The sequence below is a fragment of the Ochotona curzoniae genome, unplaced genomic scaffold (assembly GCF_017591425.1).
Source record: "Ochotona curzoniae isolate NIBS_2020 unplaced genomic scaffold, NIBS_Ocur_1.0 contig_2321, whole genome shotgun sequence".
NCBI classification, from domain to species: domain Eukaryota; kingdom Metazoa; phylum Chordata; class Mammalia; order Lagomorpha; family Ochotonidae; genus Ochotona; species Ochotona curzoniae.
In genome coordinates, this window is record NW_024465421.1 from 7,070,186 (window position 1) to 7,089,364 (window position 19,179).

Sequence of the window (19,179 nt, forward strand, 5' to 3'; positions counted from 1 at the left end):
AGTCCTCTAGTTTTCTGTGGGTGGCAGACAGATCATGGAGTTTTAAGGTCTGTAAGCAGGGTAGGGAGCGCACACCAGGGTGCCCCAGGGAGCCTGAGATTAGCAGAGAGTGGCAGAGAAGTTGGCACAAAGTTGGTACCTGGCATGGCCTGGGAACCTGTGGGCAAGCTAGCCAGCTACTTGTCCAGTCCTTGCTAGTTGCTCCACCCAACTACCAGTGGGGCACGCATCACTTTGTCCTGTGCCTCCCATGTATCAGCCCAGACTGACCCAGGACATTCAAAATCAGGCTCAGAGGCACCTGGAGACACTAGAGCTCAAGCTACTCCACAGCCACACACTGGACACTGGCAAAGGACACACTTGAGACCCTGCCTGGTCCTACAGGACAGGAAGCTGCTGGGATGGACATCCCCACAGCACCTCCACTCTCTTGCCACACCAAGACCCTGCAGAAGCAGTGGTTGGAAGCACTGGGTGCCCTTCACTATGCGCTAGCTATCGTGGTTTTAGGTAAGAAAAGGAAACCTGCAGTGCCTCCATGGGAAGGGACTAGAGGAAGATGGCTGGGCTGTGGACCTGCAGTCTCAGACCAAGAGACTAGAGAAAGTAAGGTATGTCCTTGCAAGTTTCCTGTGAATGGACGGGGGATAGATTGAATGAAGTTCTGGGTTCCATGAAAACTCATTTATCATTCTTACCTTTCTCCAGGCCCTCTCTCTTGCCTTCTCCTCTTCCATCTCCTTTTCACACGGCTTTGGTCTCTGACTGTTCTCTACCTGATGTGGCTCTATGCGGACCGGGACACCCCCAGTCGAGGTAAGCTCAGGCTGGGCTCCAGGTGGGGAGAGATGGGGAGTCTGCCTCAGGCATTCTACCACTCGGATCTACCTGCAGGGGGAAGACAGAGAGAACACACACGGAACTGGCTGATCTGGAAACATCAAAGGGATTATTTCCCTATCAAGGTGATGAGTCACCTCCCTAGAAACACGTCCAACCCTCTCCCTTCCAAGGCCTTGCTGTTGTACCTGTTCACCCTTCCCTGTCCTGCAGCCTGAGCCCTGCTGCACAAGGACACAGAGGGGCAGAGGGTGGAGGGGTGGACCACGAGCGCATCCCAGGTCCCTAAGCTCTGAGGTCTGCAGGGGCACAGGGCAGCACCTCCAGCGGTAACCTGTCCTCTATGCCTCCCTCCTCTCCTTCTGCTCAACCGTGTCAAGCTGGTGAAGACGGCAGAGCTGCCCCCCAACCAGAACTACGTGCTGGGAGCCCATCCCCATGGGATCATGACCACAGCACCCTTCTGTAACTTTCTCACTGAATGCAACAACTTCTCCCGGAGCTTCCCCGGGCTGCAGCCCTGGCTAGCCACACTGGCTGGGATGTTTTATATCCCTGTGTTCCGGGACTACATCATGCTTATTGGTGAGCCTCACTGAATGGGGGGGACAGTGAGTGGGAAGTTACCCCTGGGGGGAGTTTTCCTTTGACCTCCCTTGCCGAGAGCCTGCTTCCCAATCCAGAACAAAGGATCTTCGTGAGCATAGGGGCTTGGTCCCTAGTCTATTCAGAGGAGTAGGGGGAAAACGGTTCAGTACCAGAGGTGGGCATCACCCCTCATCATGCTGAAAGGTGGGGTGAAGGAATAGGGAGACACACTGTGTGGTGAGAGCTCCTCTACTGCTCTGACACAGGACTGCTTCCTGTGAGTCGTCACAGCCTGGACTTTGTCCTGTCTCAGCACCAGCTGGGCCAGGCAGTTGTCATCACCATTGGCGGTGCCCATGAAAGCCTGTACACGGCCCCAGGACAACACTGCTTACAACTCCTGAATCGCAAAGGGTTCATTCATCTGGCACTGAGACATGGGTGAGTGCACCTGCAGGTAAAGATGTTGGGTTGTCTTCTCCATGTTCACTCATCCAAGTGCAACAGGTGGATTTGGTTTCCTAGAGATCCTTATCGGACAACCTTGATGCTCCTGTCTATGCCCTTGCTGTGCCGTCTGAGCTGAGGACATTCAGACAGTTGCCAGCAGGGCTGTTAATTCCAGAACAATTTGCTTTCTGTTGGATCCTGTGTCCCAGGCTTGCCCTGGGACTTGTTATTTCCAAGGCTACAGGTGCAAACACTGAATGAGAAGGTGCAAGGGGGCCCAATGTCGTGGCCTAGTGGCTAAAGTCCTTGCCTTAAACGCACCGCGATCCCTTGTGGCCTGGGAAAATAAGCGAGCATGGTCCAATGCCTTGGGACCCTGCACCCACATGTGGGAGACCCGGAGGGGTTCCTGGCCTCTGGCTTCGGACTGGCGCAACTCCGGCTGTTGCCGTTCACTTGGGGAGTGAATCATCAGACGGAAGATCTTCCTCTCTCTCCTCATCTCTGTACATTTGACTTTGCAATAAAAATAAATCTTAAAAAAAGAAAAAGAGAAGGTGCAGAGGGAAAGCCCACTACACAGGCCTTTCTCAACACAGTTGAGGTGTCCTTTTAAAATGTTCTCTGCAGACATAGAGCTTCCAAAGGACAAAGAACTGACATCAGTTCAACTGGGGAGCAAGTGAAACCCTAATGAATTTAAATGGGCATACATTCAGAATCTGACCAGCAATATTCCCTTTGCAGGGCCTCCCTGGTGCCCACATACTCCTTTGGAGAGAATGATATTTTTGAAACTAAGACTTTTCCTGAAGGCTCCTGGCTGAACCTCTGCCAGGTCATCTTCAAGAAGATCACTGGCATTTCTCCCTGCATCTTCTGGGGCCGGAGTTTCTTCTTGCCCAACTCCTGGGGTCTGCTGCCACATCCCAGGCCCATCACCACTGTGGGTGAGTGCCCACCTGCACTGGAGGGAGCAGCTATGGGAGGTTCAGACAGTGGCAATCTTGCACTCACCTGTATCTTCCTCCCTTGCAGTGGGCACCCCCATCCATGTGCCCCAGCTAGGCGCACCCACTGAAGAACAAGTTAACCACTATCACAGGCTCTACATGGAGGCCCTGGAGCGACTGTTTGAGGAGCACAAGGAAAGTTGTGGTGTTCCCACTTCCACCCACCTTACCTTCTGTTAGGCCTGGGCTCACCTACCTTTGGAGTTCTGAGACCCCATCTCCTACCCTCCTCTGCTCTCCAATAAAGGTTGTGGTGGAAGTGAGCATGGTCTGACATGGTGCCCATCCAAACCTGTCAATTGTGCTGTGGAGTAGTCACCAGAAATTGGGGCTCAGGACTGTGATTCTCTGCCACAGGACCTGGGACAAAGGGGAGATGACTCTGCCACAGGACCTGGGACAAGTTTTCCTCTCCCTGGATGAGCAAAGGCACCTGCTTACCTATAAAATCCCACTTCTCTCTCCTGTTCAAAACGTGAGCCAATTACTGCCCTTACCATTTCTGTCCTGTTAGGGCTTGGCACTGTTGGTGCCTGTACTGGCATCTCCTGTCTTGTACTTTCCTAGAATCGGTATGCCGAGCTACGTATCACCATTGATGAAGTTATACAACGTTTACAACAAGGCATTGACGATTTAACCGATTCTCTCTCCTCCCTAGCTGAGGTAGTATTACAAAATCGCCGCGGCTTAGACTTGTTGTTTTTGCAACAGGGAGGCCTATACGCCACCCTTAAAGAGGAGTGTTGTTTTTACGTAGATAAAACAGGTGTCGTAAAGGAGAGCATGAAAAAGATCCGTGAAGGCCTTGAAAAACAAAAAAAAAAAAAAAGGAGAGAGAAAAAGAGGAAAGTTGGTATAAAAATTGGTTCTCCTCATCTCCCTGGCTCACTACTGTGCTACCCACCATATTAGGACCTCTAGTTGGCCTATTGCTCTTAATCTCTTTTGGTCCCTGGGCATTCACTAAACTCATTAATTTAATAAAACAACAAATTGAAAATTTAGCTTCCAAGCCCATCCAAGTGCGTTACCACCGCTTAACTCTAGAAGATAAATTGTGTTCAGAGAGTCCTGACACCTCAAGAAATGAACCCCCATGTTGTAATGTGCGGCTCCAGTTTTCCGATCAGTTTTCCTAAGGTAATGTGGCAGTTTAAGGTTGGGGCGGGTGTTTCCCAACAGGGCTGTCATTTATGGCAGCGTTGCCGGGGAATATGTGTTCCAGCTACGAATTGTTATACGGCCCTTTTCTAGTAAGCGTTTAGCCAATGACAGGCACCTTTCTGATACCCCAACAACCGAAGACAGGGAACCCTGGATGACTGGCAGGGTTACCCAAAGATGGGTAAGTGTTGGGAGCCCTTCAGGATGAACCTAAGACAGGCAGCACTTATCTTGCCTCGACGAACCTTTTTCTTTTCGCCACTTTCTTTGATATATAGAGAAAAGGGGGAGATGTCAGGAGCCGTGCACTATAGCCACACTGAAGCCATTTTAAATATAGAACTATAGGCCAGTAAAAAACCCCCGGTTGGCTAGATGCTTGGGAAGGAGGTTATGAAACTGATCACACGCCTAGTTTCAATAATTTCCAGCAGCTGTTTCAGAATGTGATTTATGCTGTACTTGCTAACATCTTGTTACCGACATTGTTGCTGTGCTTGATGATATGGTGGTTGTTCAAGAACAATCGGTCTTGAGACCATGGCTTGCATCCCAGTTTCGCCTTCCCTCCCCAAGCCTTAGTTACTGAAAATAGGAAAAGCCTCAATTGAAAATAATAAAGTGTCAGCTTGATCAGACATCCTGTCTTGCTGTCCATTCTTCGTGTCTCTTGTCCCTCATTCTCTCCTAGGTTGGCTGCGATCCCCGTTGACTGTTCTGCTGGACGGGGCAACAGAGAGAGGATGTGGAAACCTCTCTCTCTTTCATGTCCTGAGCCCAACTCTGTCCTAAGCACCTTCACGCCTGCACTCATGCAATGTCCAGAACAGCCTGGGAAGTTGAGCTGAGTGCTGGGCTTCCAGAAGCAAGGAATGCTGGGAAAAGTCAGCGCTGGAGTCATCTGATCCATCAACTCCAGAAATTCACACAAGATGGACAGGTGCAGGAGCAAGCATGTGCACAGCTGTGTGTGCCCTGGGCCTGGGTTCTCTCCTCCCTGCCTCCTGCTGGGCCCTTGACTAGGCTCAGCTCCTGCCTCAGGGATCCCCATCACCCTCACTGTTCCTCCTCCATCCTGATTACCTCTCTTTACTTTAAAAATAGTAATCTATTTTTTATTTGAAAGGCAGGTTTACAGAGAGAAAGGGAAAGATAGAATCTTTCATCTGCGGATGAACTCCCCAAATGGTTGTTACAGCCAGGGCTAATCTTTCCAAAGCCAAGAGCTTCTTAAGTCTCCTAAGAGGTTCCATGATCCTAAATCATTGGGCTTTTCCAAAGCACAAATAGGAAGCATGTGGAACAGCAGGGATGTGACCCGAAGTCCACATGGGATTCTGATGCTTATAGGTTGGGGATAACATGTTGAACCATCACACCAGTACCAAAGCTACTCAACTTGCAAAGCCCACCGCTCACAGCTTCCTTGCCCACTTCGTGCTGACTGTGGAGGACACCTGGTTAAGCAGATGACTTTTTTCACACAGGGAGAGAGAGACTTGTCCCAGGTCCTGCGGCACAGTCTTCTCTCCCCAGTGGGAGAATCAGGGTCCTGAGCCCCAATTCTAGATGACAACTCTGCAGCATGACAGGACAGGATTGGACAGGAGGGTTGGGTGTGACTCTGTGCCTGACTGTGCTCACGTCCACCGCAATCTTTATTGGAAAGAGCAGGGCAGGAGATGGGAGGGTGGGGTGAGGCTCAGTCATCAGTTCAGGTGTTACAGAAATTGACCACCAGAGACTCGCTAGCCACTTGTGGAAAGGAAGTAGCTTTTATTAACTCCAGAGGACAGGAGCTTGGCCACTGGCTGGGCATTGATCTTCCCTTAGTCTCCATCTTACAGAGCAATGGTGTAAGAGGCAAACACTCAGCAGTGAAGTTTGACAATATAAATCCCAGGAATGTCCTGAACTGTTAACAACCAGCAGGCTTTGTGCCCTTTCTTCTCAGCATTCTTATGTTTTCCTGACATTGATGTCCCCATGAAAATTAGTTTCATGCAATGGCACCACCATGTCCTGCATGTGAATTTTATTTTTGCCCATATGCCATTGGTTTCCATGTCATAGGCCTAGCGGAAGGTGAGGTGGCTGGAGGCTGAAATGCCACAGCTTTCCTTGTGCTCCTCAAACAGTCGCTCCAGGGCCTCCATGTAGAGTCTGTGGTAGTGGTCAACCTGCTCCTCAGTGGGTGTGCTGAGCTGGGGCACGGGGATGGGGGCGCCCACTGCAAGGGAGAAAGACACAGGTGAGTCAGAGGCTGACATGCTGTTTATATCACCCATGGCTGCTCCCTCCAATGCAGGTGGGCACTCACCCACAGTGGTGATGGGCCTGGGATGTGGCAGCAGACCCCAGGAGTTGGGCAAGAAGAAACTCCGGCCCCAGAAGATGCAGGGAGAAAAACCGATAATCCTCTTGTGGACCACCTGGCAGAGGTTCAGCCAGGAGCCTTCAGGAAAAGTCTTAGTTTCAAAAATATCATTCTCTCCAAAGGAGTATGTGGGCACCAGAGAAGCTCTGCAGAGAGAAGGGTCACAGTCGTGTCTGTCCTCTCAATAGGCATGTCAGGAGTTGCATGAGCTCCCCAGCTCCTCTGACGCCGCTACCCAGGCCTTAGAAAACTCATGACTATGTAAGTATAGAGACTTCAGGAAGGACGCCTGGCCTGTGTTGAGTCATGCCTGTGAGGTAGGCTTTCCACACGCATCTTCTCATTCAGCGTTTGCCCCTACAGCCTTGGGGCAAGGTAGGCCCAATCTTGGGTCATGAAAGATCAAATCTATGACTTTGTCTGTGAAAACAGGGTCAGAGAACCCTGGGCGTCTGCACCAGTAGGCATTATTCTTATTAATGGCCCTGCCATGGTTAAGGGACTCAGAGTCTGGGAAGTCAGCAGCTCATGGACAGGGAATACAGTTGGACTGGCAAGAAGCATCAGGTACTGGGTACAGGAATCAGCTTTGGGAACCGACAATGCCACCTGCAGGCACTTGGTGGAGTGTACATGGAGAGGACAGCCCAACATCCATACCTGCATGTCCACTCACCCGTGTCTCAGTGCCAGGCGTACAAAGCCTTTGCGATTCAGGAGTTTGAGGCAGTGCTGCCCAGGGGAGGTAGACAAAAGTTCCTGGCCTCCCCCGATGACGATGACCACTGCTTGACCCAGCTGAGGTTGCGACAGGACAAAGTCCAGGCTGTGACGGCTCACAGGTCGCAGTCCTGTGCCATGTGAGGGGAGGAGTGATCAACACTACTTCTATCTCTGCTACCTATGAATTAGCACAAATAATGGCAGTCCTACATTTTGTGCTTTTCAAATAATTCCTCCCCCCATATAAGTCCAGTCCTGATTATGCCATGTTCAGGTCTGCTCTGTCCCTGGATGGGAGCAAAAGCTAGTTGTGGGGATGGGGCCAGGGGCTGCTTCCCCCCATTTCTTGTGAGACCCACCAGCAGCTAGGAGGTAGTCACGGAAGACTGGAAGGTAGAAGAATTCAACGAGCGTGGTTATCCAGGGCTGGAGCCCTGGGAAGTGGCGGGAGAAATCATTGCACTCTGATATGAAATTACAGACCATTCCCATGCACATGATCCCGTGGGGGTGGGATCCCAGCACGTAGTTCTGGTTGGGTGGCAGCTCTGCCGTCTTCACCAGCTTGACATGGTTAGGCAGGAGGAGAGAGGCACAGAGGACAGGTTACCGCTGGAGGTGCTGCCCTCTGCCCAGCAGACCTCAGAGGTTGGGGTCCTTGGATGGGCTCAGGATTCACCCCTCCACCCCCTGCCCCTCTGTGACCTCGGGCAGCAGGGTTCAAGCTGCAGGACAGGGAAGGGTGAGTAAGTGCAGGGGAGGGAGGGGGAAGGTGAAATAGCCATCTCTGGATTGGTAACCATCACCTTGATAGGAAAATAATCCCTTTGGTGTTTCCATATCGACCACTTCTTTAGCCACTTCCACCGCCTTCCCCCTACGGGCAGAGTTTAAGGTGGCATAGTCTCCTAAGCAGCCTCCCATCTCTCCCCACCTGCAGGTCTGCCTGAGCTCACCTTGGCTGGGGGTGTCCCGGTCCAGGTAGAGCCACATCAGATAGAGAACAGTGAGAGGCCAGAGCTGTGTGAAGAGGAAGAGGAAGAGAAGAACGCAAGAGAAAGGGCCTGGGGAAAGGTCAGAAGGAAGCATTAATTCCTCCAGGGACCCAGGCCTTCAGCCAAGCCACTCCCCTCCTTCACCTGCAAGAAACCTCTGGAAGTGGCATCTCTTCAGTCCTGTCACCCTCCCTTATCTAATATCTGGCCAGCAGCCCAGCTGTCTTGTTGTAGTCCCTTCCCATGGAGCAACCCTCCTCTCCCCTCCTCTCACCTAGAATTATTACAGCCAACACATAGTGGAGGGTGCCCAGTGCTTCCAGCCATTGCTTCTGCCTGGTCTTGGTGGGACAGGAGGGCAGGGGTGATGTGGGGCCGTCCATCTCACCAGCTCTCTCAACCTGCAGGGTCAGGCAAGGTCGTAGGTGTTCCCTCTGCCAGTTTACAGTGTATGGCTGGAGAGCTGGCTGTGTCTGGAGCCCGAGTCCTCAGGTGCTTCTGCAACAGATCTTGAACTGATCCTGGGTCTGTCACTCTGGGCTGGCTCCTGGGAGGAGCTGTGCCAGGGTTGGTGTGTGCAGGGGAGGGGCAGCCCCTGGGTGCCCAAGCTATTAGCAAGGACTGGAAACCATGGCAGCTGGACAGCCTGCCATGGTTTCCCAGTCTATGTCAGTTACTAAGACACTATCCCAATGTCTCTCTAGGAATTTCATGGCTCCTTGCTGGCTCTGGTGTTCCCACCCTGCACAGACACACAAATCATTGCCCCAGGATGGCAGTCCTTCTGCAGGTGCACAGGAGTCCTTGTTATACCCTGGTCTGTGTCCACCACAAGAGTGGCAGTGAGAGCAATCAGTGTGGGTGCGATTTTCCATGTAGAGGTTGGGAGGTCTCAAGGGGGTGAGATGGACACAACCTGCTCTAAATGGGGGCCCCCAGCCTTTCTTGGATTAAGAGGAATGGCCTGAGCTTCCAGACACTTTCGCTGGGCATAGGTGAGCAGCAAGAGGCCCAGGAGGCTTTGGAACAGTGGCAGCCATACAGGGCTTTCTGTACTCTTCAGCTCACCTTGGGTACCAGCATGTTCCATTACAACTGGAAGGTGCCAGGGAGGCCCTTCCAGGGGGAGCAGGGTTAAATCTGAGCCCTCACTGCTCCTCACAGCCACTCCCCCAGTGAGATTCTAAAGAGTTCCCTTCTGACTGTGAAGTTGCAAAACACGGGGCTCTGGGTTTAAGCTGCCAATAGGTCCAAGGGGACAGTCCATGACCAGGAAGTCATGGACTGCTTGGGATATTGTCAGAGCAGCTTAGGGGCCATTAGGCCTGGGCTGGAGACCACAGCCAAGAGGATACAGGAGGGTGGACCATGGACCAGGGGTTCCTCCAGCTATGGGCCCATGGGAGGACAGGGAGGGTGTCATCCTGAAGCCCAGGGAGATGGATCCAGCAGGACAGTCAGGGCCGACAGTGGGGGGCAAGAATTGCACAGCAAGAGACCAGAGAAGTTCAAGGCCTCTGTGCAGAGTCCCTGGACTCTAAGGCTCCAGGTGGAGGAAACCCAATCGCAGGTCCCTGACTGACTCAACTGGGCCAATCCCTCCCTCGGTGGGGAGCAGAGGGTGCATGCCCCAGCCATCCCTAAGAGAGTCTTGGAAAGGGTGTTTCAACCCTCCTCTAAAGCCTCACACACACAGCACCACATCTGCAATACCCAAAATGGAGACGGTCACAGAAATGTCCCCTGTATTACTGCCTTGGTCACTCAATCCCCAGACAAGCAGTATCAGCTGCTGAGTGCACCTTGAAAAGGTGTGGCTTGGGGAAGAGGTGCTGGCTTCAACTGGGGGTGGGGGCTGCTTAAAGGGACATGCTGCCCATTCCAGGGATTTCTGTGATCCTGGTGGATAGAGTTGCCATCTGTCACTCTGCATGAATTACACCCACAGCTTGAGCTGACAGAGGTGCCAGGCCCTTGACCTGCAGCACCATGAGCTATATCAACCTCCTTCCTTCACTAATTGTTGAGGTCAGGAGTCAGAACCAAAGCACTCTCAGGGGCTGGAGTGGTAGTGCAGGAGACTAATCCTACACTTACAGCATAAGCATTCCCTATGGGTGCTGGTTCAAGCCCTGGCTGCTTCACTTCTGGCACAGTTTCCTGCTAATGCTCTAGAAATGCAGCAGAAGACCTAAGAGTTTGAGCCTTGCACCTAAGACCCAAAAGGTCAGCCTAGCTCTGGCTGCTGCAGCCATTAGGGGAGAAAAGCAGCAGAGTAAAGGTCTCTGTCTTTCTATATATGTATATATGTATATAATGCATATATACATATATATGTATATTTATACACACACACAAAATCTGATACCATGAGTGTCTCCCTCCCATCCTTAGTGCCACCCTATACTGAGGACCACAGTGTCAGATGTGGTAGCCTCTCCCTGGCTTATGCCCTGAGCCCATCCCTGTCATAAGCACCTTTGGACTGCATTCATGGAATGTCCAGAGCAGCCTGGGAGGTTGAGCTGAGTGCTGGGCTGCCCTGCCCCCATCTGGTCTGCCAGCACCAAAAACTCACAGAAGATGGATGGGTGCAGGAGCAAGCACTGTGCTGTGCTCTCTATGCCCTGGGTCTAGGCTCCTCCCCTCCCTACCTCCTACTGGGCACTGACCAGGCTCAGCTCCTGCTGCAGGGGTCCGCAAGACTCACCCTGCTCCTCCTCCATCCTACTCACCTTTTCAAGGCCTGCCACTCATCACCTCCCACCCTGCTACATCCTGACCCCAAAGGGCACCTGGCTAAGCAGCTTCTTTATGCACAGCAGGAGAGGGAGAGATTGTCCCAGGTCTTGCGGCACAGTCCTCTCCTGGAGGGGGAAAATCGGGACCTGAGCACAAATCCCAGGGGACAACTCTGCAGCCAACAGGATAAGACAAAGGGGCTTGGTGGGGTACTGTGCCTGGACATGTCACTTTCATCACAGCCTTTATTGGAGAACAGAGTAGGGAAAGAGCTGGTAGGCTCCTTGGAATGTTGAGGGCAGGCCTAGCAGTAGGTGAGGTGGGTGGAGGCTGAAATGCCACAGCTTTCCTTGTGCTCCTCAAACAGTCGCTCCAGGGCCTCCAGGTAGAGCCTGTGGTAGTGGTCAACCTGCTCCTCAGTGGGTGTGCTGAGCTGGGGCACATGGATGGGGGCGCCCACTGCAAGGGAGGGAGATACAGGTGAGTGCAAGATTGCCACTGTCTGAACCTCCCATGGCTGCTCCCTCCAGTGCAGGTGGGCACTCACCGACGGTGGTGATGGGTCTGGGAAGGGGCAGCAGACCCCAGGAGTTGGGCAAGAAGAGACTCCGGCCCCAGAAGATGCAGGGAGCGATTCTAGTGAGCTTCTTGCAGATGATCTGTATCTGGTACTGCCAGGAGCCCTTAGCGAAAGTCAGGCATTTGAAAATATCATTCTCCCCAAAGGAGTACACAGGCACCAGGGATGCCCTGCAGAGACAAATGCCATAGTCAGGTCCTGGACTGACCCCCATAATGGGCTCTGGAGTTGTGGGCACTGCACATCCCTCCCCAGGTCAACTGATGCCACTTCCCAGCTCAACTGATGCCACTTCTATGTCTGCATAGAATGTTCTGGAAGGAGGTCTTACTTGTGTTGAGAAAGACCTGTGCAGTGGCCTCTCCACAGGTGCCTTCACACTCAGTGTTTGCACTTGCAGCCTTGGGGCAAGGCAGGCCCAGCCTTGTGGAAAGTGAAAGGTCAGGCCCCAGAGCTGCCTCTATGTGGGCTTGAGAAGAGAACCCAGGACTGCTAGGACAGGGGACTTCCTTGCGTCAGTTTGGGCCCCACCTTTCTACAGGGAGGGACTGACAGGTACACCCAGGTGCAGGGATCGTGCTTGTCTACAGAAACCTGGACAGCCAGAGCAGGGGGCGGGGAACGACCCAGCCTGGGGAGCTGTGCCCCACTCACCCATGACTCAGTGCTAGGCGAACGAAGCCTTTGCGATTCTCTAGCTTCAGACAGTTTTGCCCTGGGGCTGCGTACATGGCCTCATGGGCACCCCCAGGCACGATGGCTACTGCCAGGCCCAGTTGGGGCTGAGACAGGATGAAGTCCAGGCTGGGACGGCTCACGGGTCGCAGTCCTGTGTCATGAGCAGTTGTTGGGGAGGGCAGTTACCACTCCCTGGTAGGCTCCCTATATCCTCCCCTCACCCTTTAGCGGGGGGAAGCAAAGTCCAAGTCTGCATTGCACATCTCCTGCCCGTTGTAGAGCCGGTCCAGTGTTCAGGTCAGGTCCCTGTGTTCTCTCAGTAAGGATGGGGAGGTATTACTGTATGAGAACACTGGGCCGGGGACTGCTTCCTTCCATTCAAGCATGAGGTTTACCTTGACTCATGACGTATTCCCGGAACCCAGGAACATAGAAGAATAAAGACATCATGGCTATCCAGAGCTTAATCCCCGGGAAGTGCTGGGAGAAGTTGTTGCTCTCAGAGACAAAATTACATAGGAGCCCATAGCTCATGATTCCATGAGGGTGGGTCACTAGCAGGTACTTCTTGTCAGGGGGCAGCTCTGCCGTCTTCACCAGCTTGACAGGGATGAGCAAGAGGAGAAGAGGAAGCATAGAGGACAAGACACAGCTGGAGGTGCTGCCCTGTGCCCCTACACACCTCAGAGCTCAGAGTCCTGGAATGGGCTCATGGTCCTCCCCTCCACCCCCCGCCCCTCTGTATCCTTGGGCAGCAGGGCTCAGGCTGCAGGACAGGGAAGGATGAGCAGCTGAAGGGAAGGGAGGAGAGGGCCGTAGGGGGAGGAGGTGACTCTGGGAAGGGTAACCCATCACCTTAATAGGGAAATAATCTCTTTGATGTTTCCACATCGACCAGCTCCTTAGACAGTCCAACCGCCTTCCCCCTGTGAACAGAGATCCGGGTGGCAGAATACCCGAGACAACCTCCCTGTCTCTCCACCTGGAGCCCTGCCTGAGCTCACCTTGGCTGGGGGTGTTCCGGTCCAGGTAGAGCCACGTCAGGTAGAGAACTGACAGAAACCAGAGCCGTGTGAAGAAGAGGGAGATGAGAAGGAAGATGGAGCAAGGGGCTGGGGAAAGTGAGAAAGAAAAATGAGTGTCTTGGGGTCCCAGTTCTTGGACCTATTCGCCTCCCTCTCCACCTTCACAGGACCCCTGGCAGCGGCATGTCCTATTCCCAGGAGCACAGCCAGGCTGCCTCTCACCTGAGCACAGCAAGAGCACATGATGGAAGGCACTCAGGTCTTCCAGCCACTGCTTCAGCAGGGTTTTCCTGGGGTGGGAGGCTGGAGGTCCCACAGAATCATCCATCCCAGCAGCTCCCTCTACCATCAGGGCAGCAGGTGGTATCACAGGTGCCCCTTGCTAGTGGTAGGTGGGGAGCTGCCTGGCTGGAACCCCAGAGTCTCCAAGTGACTCTGAGACAGATCTTGAACTGTTCCTGGGTCTGTCAGTGTGGGCTGGTCCCTGGGAGGAGCTGGCCCAGGGGAGGGGAGTGCAGAGGGAGGGGCAGCGCCTGGGTGCCCTGGGACTATGCAGGGAGGTTGACAGAGGCTGCTTAGCCCTCCCATGGGGCCCCAGGCGCTGTTGGGCCATTGCTGTTAGCCCTCAGAGATTGGGCTGTGGAGGAGCCTGTGTGTTGAGCTCTTTGCGGGTGTCTGGGAATGTTGGAGTTCCCTGGGCAGCCAATGCGGGCTATGGATACAGGCAGCCCCTCCCGCTGCGCAGGGCCTCTCGCTGCCACAACCTCTCCCAGCCTGCACCACTACACTCTGTGTGATTCAGTCCCAGAGGGGCCTTGTGAAGGGTGAGAGGGGCCTCTCCCAGCGGAGGACGTGGTGCTGGGCTGCAGAAACCTTGGGAGCTCCTCAGTGCTCCCATGGCTCTGTGGGTACCCAGGGTGCCCTCCTGGCTCTGCTGCCCAGCACCACAGCCTGCACTGGAGTGGAAGAGCCAAGCTCAAATGACCTGGGCTCCTTTGGTTGGCAGCAGTGACCAGGACAGAGTTCAGGGCTGGGATAGTTGCTGGAGGCAGTCACAGGCAACAGCTGGGGGAAGGGGAACTGAGGAAGAGGACCGGGTGGGAGCGGGGGAAAGGCCGTGTCCAGATACACAGCCCAGAGCCCTGAGCCAGCTGTACAGGTGGTGTGTGTGGTTCTGGGCCTGGGGCAGCTGAAGGGCAGCCCTGGCCTTGGCTTAGGAAAGGTGACCTGGGGAATACCAGCTGGGCATGGGAAGGAATGGGTAGAGGGCCCTTGCTGGAGGCATGGGGCCCAGGCATTTCACCTCTCCCCCATGCATCCCAAGGAGGAGGGAGAGGGTTCAGCCCTACACAGAATGTGATCTGAAGACACAGTGGAGTAAAGCCAGCTTGGCAATAGGAGCAGGTACAGCTGCAGACCAGGGTGGAGGCGCCAGGCTCCACTCATCAAGCTCTGAGGTACCAGGAAGGTGCTACTGGGGAGCAGGGGCTGCGTGCACCATTTGTGCTGGGAGAGGGGTCTCAGGTCTCCTTGAAAGCCTCACCCACCTGGCACAGTGTTCTCATCCTCATCAGGCCTGGGAATCAGTCACAGAAATGTTCTCAGGTCCCTCTCTAGGTCTCAGGAAGGGACAGGTAGTGGTGAGGAGCTCTAGGGCTCAGGGAAGAGGGAAGACTGTGCCCACTCATTTCATCTTTACTTCCCTAGAGCTCTTCCCAATTCTCCCATTGATGGGAAGAGCTCTAGGTTCCAAGGACCTCAAGCCCTGGGAAGGTGAGACAGGGCTCAGGGCAGGTCACAGGTGGGACTGGCCCTGTCCACCCATTGCACCCCTCAGGGTAGCCTGGAGCCTAGGGTTGGGCCTAGGAGCTTTAGCAGTAGGAAAAGAAGCAGAGATGAAACCCAGAGGTTGCCACACAGGGCCTCTGGGGTACCTCCTACAGGGCAAAGAAGGAGGAGGTGCCATGGGGCCCCCTAGTTAGGACACCTCATGACTCCAGGCCTGGTGGATGCCAACATAAATCCTGCTGGCAGCATCTCCCAAGGGCACCATAAACGGAAAGCTGTATATGAGGCTGCCAAGTCCTGAAAGGGAAACGCGAAACTCCAAGCTGAAACATTCTCTGTTCCCTAGAAGTTCTTGGGTAGCTTTAGTTTTGTTAGAGGATGTCAGTTCCACCTGCTGAGCTCTGGATGATGCTTCATCTGTTTTTAAGCAGCATCATTGAGCTGACTGCCACAAAACATCTTCTGGTGGCACCTGCAATGTCGCACAACATAGCGCCTGGACTGCAGAGCTGGGTCCAGCTCCGGCTCTAATTCCTGCTAATGACAACCAAGGCAGGCAGTGGTGCGGGTTCAAGTAACCAGGTCCCTGCCTAGCTCTGGCCCCAAGATGGTGGTTACAGACATTTAGTGGGAGAAAAGGAGGTGGAGAACAGCAAATGGGAGAGCTCTCTAACTGTGTCACTCTCTTTGTTAAGGTCTTTTAAAAAAATCTTTTGTTCTACACACATAGAAAGTATACATATTGGAAAAAGAAGTTATACATAATTAAGTCAGGTAGTGTTTATTTGTGTCAAAAAAAAAAAAGATGTGATATTTTTAGAAGTAGGGGGATCTGTGTAGGTGCTGTAGAGTAGCATTGAAGCCACTACCAGTAGCACCAGCATCCCTGATTGGATCCTGATTTGACCCAGCTGCTCTACTTCCCTTCCAGCTTTCTACTTATGAGCTGGGAAAGCAATGGAGGATAACCCAAATCCTTGGACTCCTATACCCATGCAGAAAACCTGGAAGAAGCTCCTGGCTCCTGGCTTCAGGGTGTTCTAACTCTGGCCATTGCAGCCACTTGGGGAGTGAACCATCTAATGGAAGATCTCGCTCTCTCCTTTTTCTCTCTCTCACCCACCCAACCACCCCATCAATCCACCTTGTCTGTAAGCAAGTAAATGAACAAATCTATAAAAACATAAAATAATGCTTATTCACAATGTCATCAGCACACTAAAAATAGTTGATAAATTATTGATATTTTCAATGATCAAAACAAGATAATTGTTAAAAGGTCTTCAAATACATTTTATTTTATCTGATGGGCACTGGGTTGAGGAGAACAAGAGAGAGATAGTTTCTACACATCTGTCACCTTCTCTCTGCTAGCGAACAGGGAGTGGTCACCAGGAGCCTGAGCTACGTATTGAGGCCAGGGTGTCTGATATGGAATGTGGGGGTCTCAGCTATGACGCTGCACACTCATCCCCTAGAAGGAGCTGGGAAGCAACGATTTTCTCACCTGTGTCCAACGAGTGGGAACTCTGTGATGGGTGCTGATGGCAGAAACCAGGTCCCAGCCAAAGCCACCTGTGCTCACACCCGGTTCCCCTGTTCTCTGGAGCAGCAATGGCCCGCATGCCCAGCAGCACACGGTGGGTGTGAGGCTGTGCCATCTCTACATGGAAGGGTGCAGCTGAATGTCCTGACCCTGAGCAAGGCTGTCTCTGTCTCATCCCTCACTGTTTCCAGGGGAAGCCACCCGACTTAACAAAGTTGTGCAGCCTGAACATGAGCAGGCATGAGGACACGTGTTCCCGGAAAGAAGGGCCTGACCTGCCCCTCACACACCGTTCTGTTTCCTGCCAGGGGATCCTGGCAGGATCTCCCAACCTTGTGTTTCTGCATGAAGCACTGCCCCTACACTCCCAGCCCTGCCCACTCCCTCCCTAACTGTGGCCAGTTTCCAGCTGGCTTCAAATCCCAGAATACTTCCCCATGGGAGCTTCTCTTGGCCTCAAGGTCAACTCTATGTACTCCACCACCAGGTCTTTCGGCTTGTCCACCAGGTCCCTAAGCCCACACAGGTGCCAGTCCCTGATCTGACCTCCTCCACCTTCCTACTTCCTGCCGTGGTCTACTCCTCTCACACCTGCCCACGTCCACAGCTTCCACAAAGACTGGCTCCCTCCTAGTCCTGCTCCTCTGTCCACTCACCTCCAAGATGAACTTGTCCAGCTGGGAGCCTGAATGGGCCTCAAGGTCAACTCTGCTCCCTCCTCCACCATGTTCTCCTGGCTTCTCTCTCCCTCCTGGGCTACCTGCCTTCTGAACTCCACCCCAACCTAAGGACAGGCCCAGCCCCACTCCCACACCCCACCCCTGTGGACACGGACCTCACACAGAGGCATGATGGGAAGGGAAGTCCCTTCCACACTTCCCCAATTCTCACCTGACCCCCTCCACTCCCAGGGAGAGAGGAAGACAGGCCTGGAGGGAATCTAACTCATCCCCAGCTGACAGCTTCTTCCTGAACTCTGCGCCTTGGGCAAGAACCCGGAGCTTAGGTACAAAGCAGAGAAGCTTTGGGGATAACTTGGGGAGGCGAGAGCCCTGCCTCCACATGGCAAGGCCACCTGGACAGGATCAGCAGCCATGCTGCAGGTTCAAGAACTCCAGCAGCCCAGCCTTTGGGGCAAGTACCCAGCAAGAATATGCAGTGTCTGCTCTGTGAGCAGCTTTGCTCCCACAGCAGGAACAACATGGGAAGGACTGGGAGCAAATCTAATCCCCAGGAGGCTCCAGGCCACAGACATCTGGGCTGTCCCCACCTTAGAAAGACAAGGAGACTCCCACAGAAGAGCCCAGCAGGTGTACAGGCAGAACCAAGTCTGGGCCTGACGCTGGCTGATGTGTGAGAGTCCTTCTTCCCAGCCCAGAGAACTTGGACTAACAGCTGCTCTGGCCCCACCCAGCTCCCTGTCTGTAGCAAGTCTGGGTAAAGCAGGCAAGACACCCAGGATTGGGTTGCTGTCACCCACCTGGTACCTGGGTTGAGTTCCCAGGTCATGGTGGTGGCAATGAAGCCTTCATGGGCCTTTGGGGGTGACCCAGAGGGTGGGAGCGCCCCGTATCTCTGTCTCAGTCTCAGTGCCTCTCAAACAGACAGCAAGGATATTTCCACAGAGAAAACCAAAGACTGCCATCAGGCCAAGCAGCTCTGAGCTGCCCAGTGACCTCCCAGGGACCAGATCCCAGGCTGGGATCCCAAGGGTAAGGAGTATGAGCTGGTGCAACTCTCCCATCCCGGTCACTTCTGCAGGAATGAACCCTAATGTCTCATTTTTATCCCACACTATCCCCATCGGGTTTGCCAACGGTCAGGGCAAGGACAGGGCAGGAGGAGGTCACCCTTGGTCGCCCTCCCCTAGCATCCCTACCCCAGGCCCAGGGGAAGCCCCTGCAGCCTCCATCACCAGTATGGGGGACTTCACATCCTCAGGCCAAGAAGGGGAAGGGACATGATTCCAAGGGCAACCTCTAGTGACCACAGTGCACTGCACCAGGTGTGACCCAGGAGCTGGCAGGGCCAGAGTCAGCTCCCGGGATGAGGGAGCATCCTGGCCTGGATACTGCACAGGGAGGCTCCAGGAGCACCCTGGGGTGTTCCCACTAGGTCTTCCTCCCCCAGTCCTGGAGCAGTTCTGCGCCAAGGAGCAAGGGGTGCCACCAGAGTCAGACAATGCTGAGCTGAGCTTCCCATATGGTTTGGAGTCCCTTAAACACCATGTGTGGGCATCAGTTCCCAGGGTGGCATCATTGCATGGAGTGAATGTGGAGCGCTGAGAACCAGGCCCTGTGCCAGGAGCTACCTAGGGGATTTAGAAGGGGCTGTGAGACTCAAATTCTTCTCTGTGGTCCTGATGTGGTTTTTCTTTTTAATGGTTTTTGATTCATATTGAAAATCACAGTTACAGAGAAAGTGAGAGCTCTTCCATTCGCTGAATCATTATCCCAGATGACTGCACCAGGCAGGGCCAGCTAAGCCTAGCAGTCACGACCTCCATCCGAGTCTCCCATGTCCATGCAAGGACCCAAACACTTGGGCCATTTGCTGCTGATTTCCCAGGGAGCTGTGTGATCCAGATCCTGATGGGACTCGATCCCCCATTCGCCATGAAGGTGTGAGCAGGACCTGAGCTGACACAAGAGCCATGATCTTGAA

The 19,179-nt window shown here is 53.7% G+C and overlaps 3 protein-coding genes across 4 annotated transcripts; 1 reads left to right on the top strand and 2 right to left on the bottom strand.

Annotated features, from left to right (window-relative positions):
* Nucleotides 1–297: 297 nt before the first annotated feature.
* Nucleotides 298–3,244, top strand: LOC121151467 (2-acylglycerol O-acyltransferase 3-like). 2 transcript variants are annotated; one of them, XM_040972868.1, is made up of 7 exons: nucleotides 298–513; nucleotides 712–819; nucleotides 898–968; nucleotides 1,224–1,428; nucleotides 1,698–1,872; nucleotides 2,629–2,831; nucleotides 2,920–3,244. In XM_040972868.1, exons 1-7 carry the CDS (start codon nucleotides 405–407, stop codon nucleotides 3,072–3,074), a joined length of 1,026 nt encoding a protein of 341 aa, XP_040828802.1. In that variant the 5' UTR covers nucleotides 298–404; the 3' UTR covers nucleotides 3,075–3,244. The 2 variants fall into 2 exon arrangements, with proteins under 2 accessions (XP_040828802.1, XP_040828803.1); XM_040972869.1 differs by lacking the exon at nucleotides 298–513 and adding an exon at nucleotides 533–614.
* A 2,531-nt stretch (nucleotides 3,245–5,775) lies between these two features.
* Nucleotides 5,776–9,239, bottom strand: LOC121151843 (2-acylglycerol O-acyltransferase 3-like). Its single transcript, XM_040973696.1, has 8 exons — nucleotides 9,225–9,239; nucleotides 8,431–8,557; nucleotides 8,118–8,225; nucleotides 7,968–8,038; nucleotides 7,521–7,725; nucleotides 7,115–7,289; nucleotides 6,382–6,584; nucleotides 5,776–6,291 (listed from the first exon to the last, which is right to left on the bottom strand). Exons 1-8 carry the CDS (start codon nucleotides 9,237–9,239, stop codon nucleotides 6,137–6,139), a joined length of 1,059 nt encoding a protein of 352 aa, XP_040829630.1. The 3' UTR covers nucleotides 5,776–6,136.
* A 1,890-nt stretch (nucleotides 9,240–11,129) lies between these two features.
* LOC121151465 (2-acylglycerol O-acyltransferase 3-like) lies at nucleotides 11,130–13,615 on the bottom strand. The gene is made up of 7 exons (XM_040972866.1): nucleotides 13,404–13,615; nucleotides 13,161–13,268; nucleotides 13,012–13,082; nucleotides 12,552–12,756; nucleotides 12,133–12,307; nucleotides 11,446–11,648; nucleotides 11,130–11,357 (listed from the first exon to the last, which is right to left on the bottom strand). Exons 1-7 carry the CDS (start codon nucleotides 13,528–13,530, stop codon nucleotides 11,203–11,205), a joined length of 1,044 nt encoding a protein of 347 aa, XP_040828800.1. The 5' UTR covers nucleotides 13,531–13,615; the 3' UTR covers nucleotides 11,130–11,202.
* Between the last annotated feature and the right edge of the window lie 5,564 nt (nucleotides 13,616–19,179).

Coding starts and splice junctions, on each gene's coding strand:
- LOC121151467 (XM_040972868.1), top strand. CDS start 405: ATGGACATCCCCACAGCACCTCCACTCTCTTGCCACACCAAGACCCTG. Junction 820..897: donor CCGGGACACCCCCAGTCGAG/GTAAGCTCAGGC, acceptor ATCTACCTGCAG/GGGGAAGACAGAGAGAACAC. Junction 1,429..1,697: donor GGACTACATCATGCTTATTG/GTGAGCCTCACT, acceptor GCTCTGACACAG/GACTGCTTCCTGTGAGTCGT.
- LOC121151843 (XM_040973696.1), bottom strand. Junction 8,226..8,430: donor GTTGGCTGTAATAATTCTAG/GTGAGAGGAGGG, acceptor ACCTTTCCCCAG/GCCCTTTCTCTTGCGTTCTT. Junction 7,290..7,520: donor TGACTACCTCCTAGCTGCTG/GTGGGTCTCACA, acceptor CACATGGCACAG/GACTGCGACCTGTGAGCCGT.
- LOC121151465 (XM_040972866.1), bottom strand. CDS start 13,530: ATGGTAGAGGGAGCTGCTGGGATGGATGATTCTGTGGGACCTCCAGCC. Junction 13,269..13,403: donor TGTGCTCTTGCTGTGCTCAG/GTGAGAGGCAGC, acceptor CACTTTCCCCAG/CCCCTTGCTCCATCTTCCTT. Junction 13,083..13,160: donor CCGGAACACCCCCAGCCAAG/GTGAGCTCAGGC, acceptor CTCTGTTCACAG/GGGGAAGGCGGTTGGACTGT.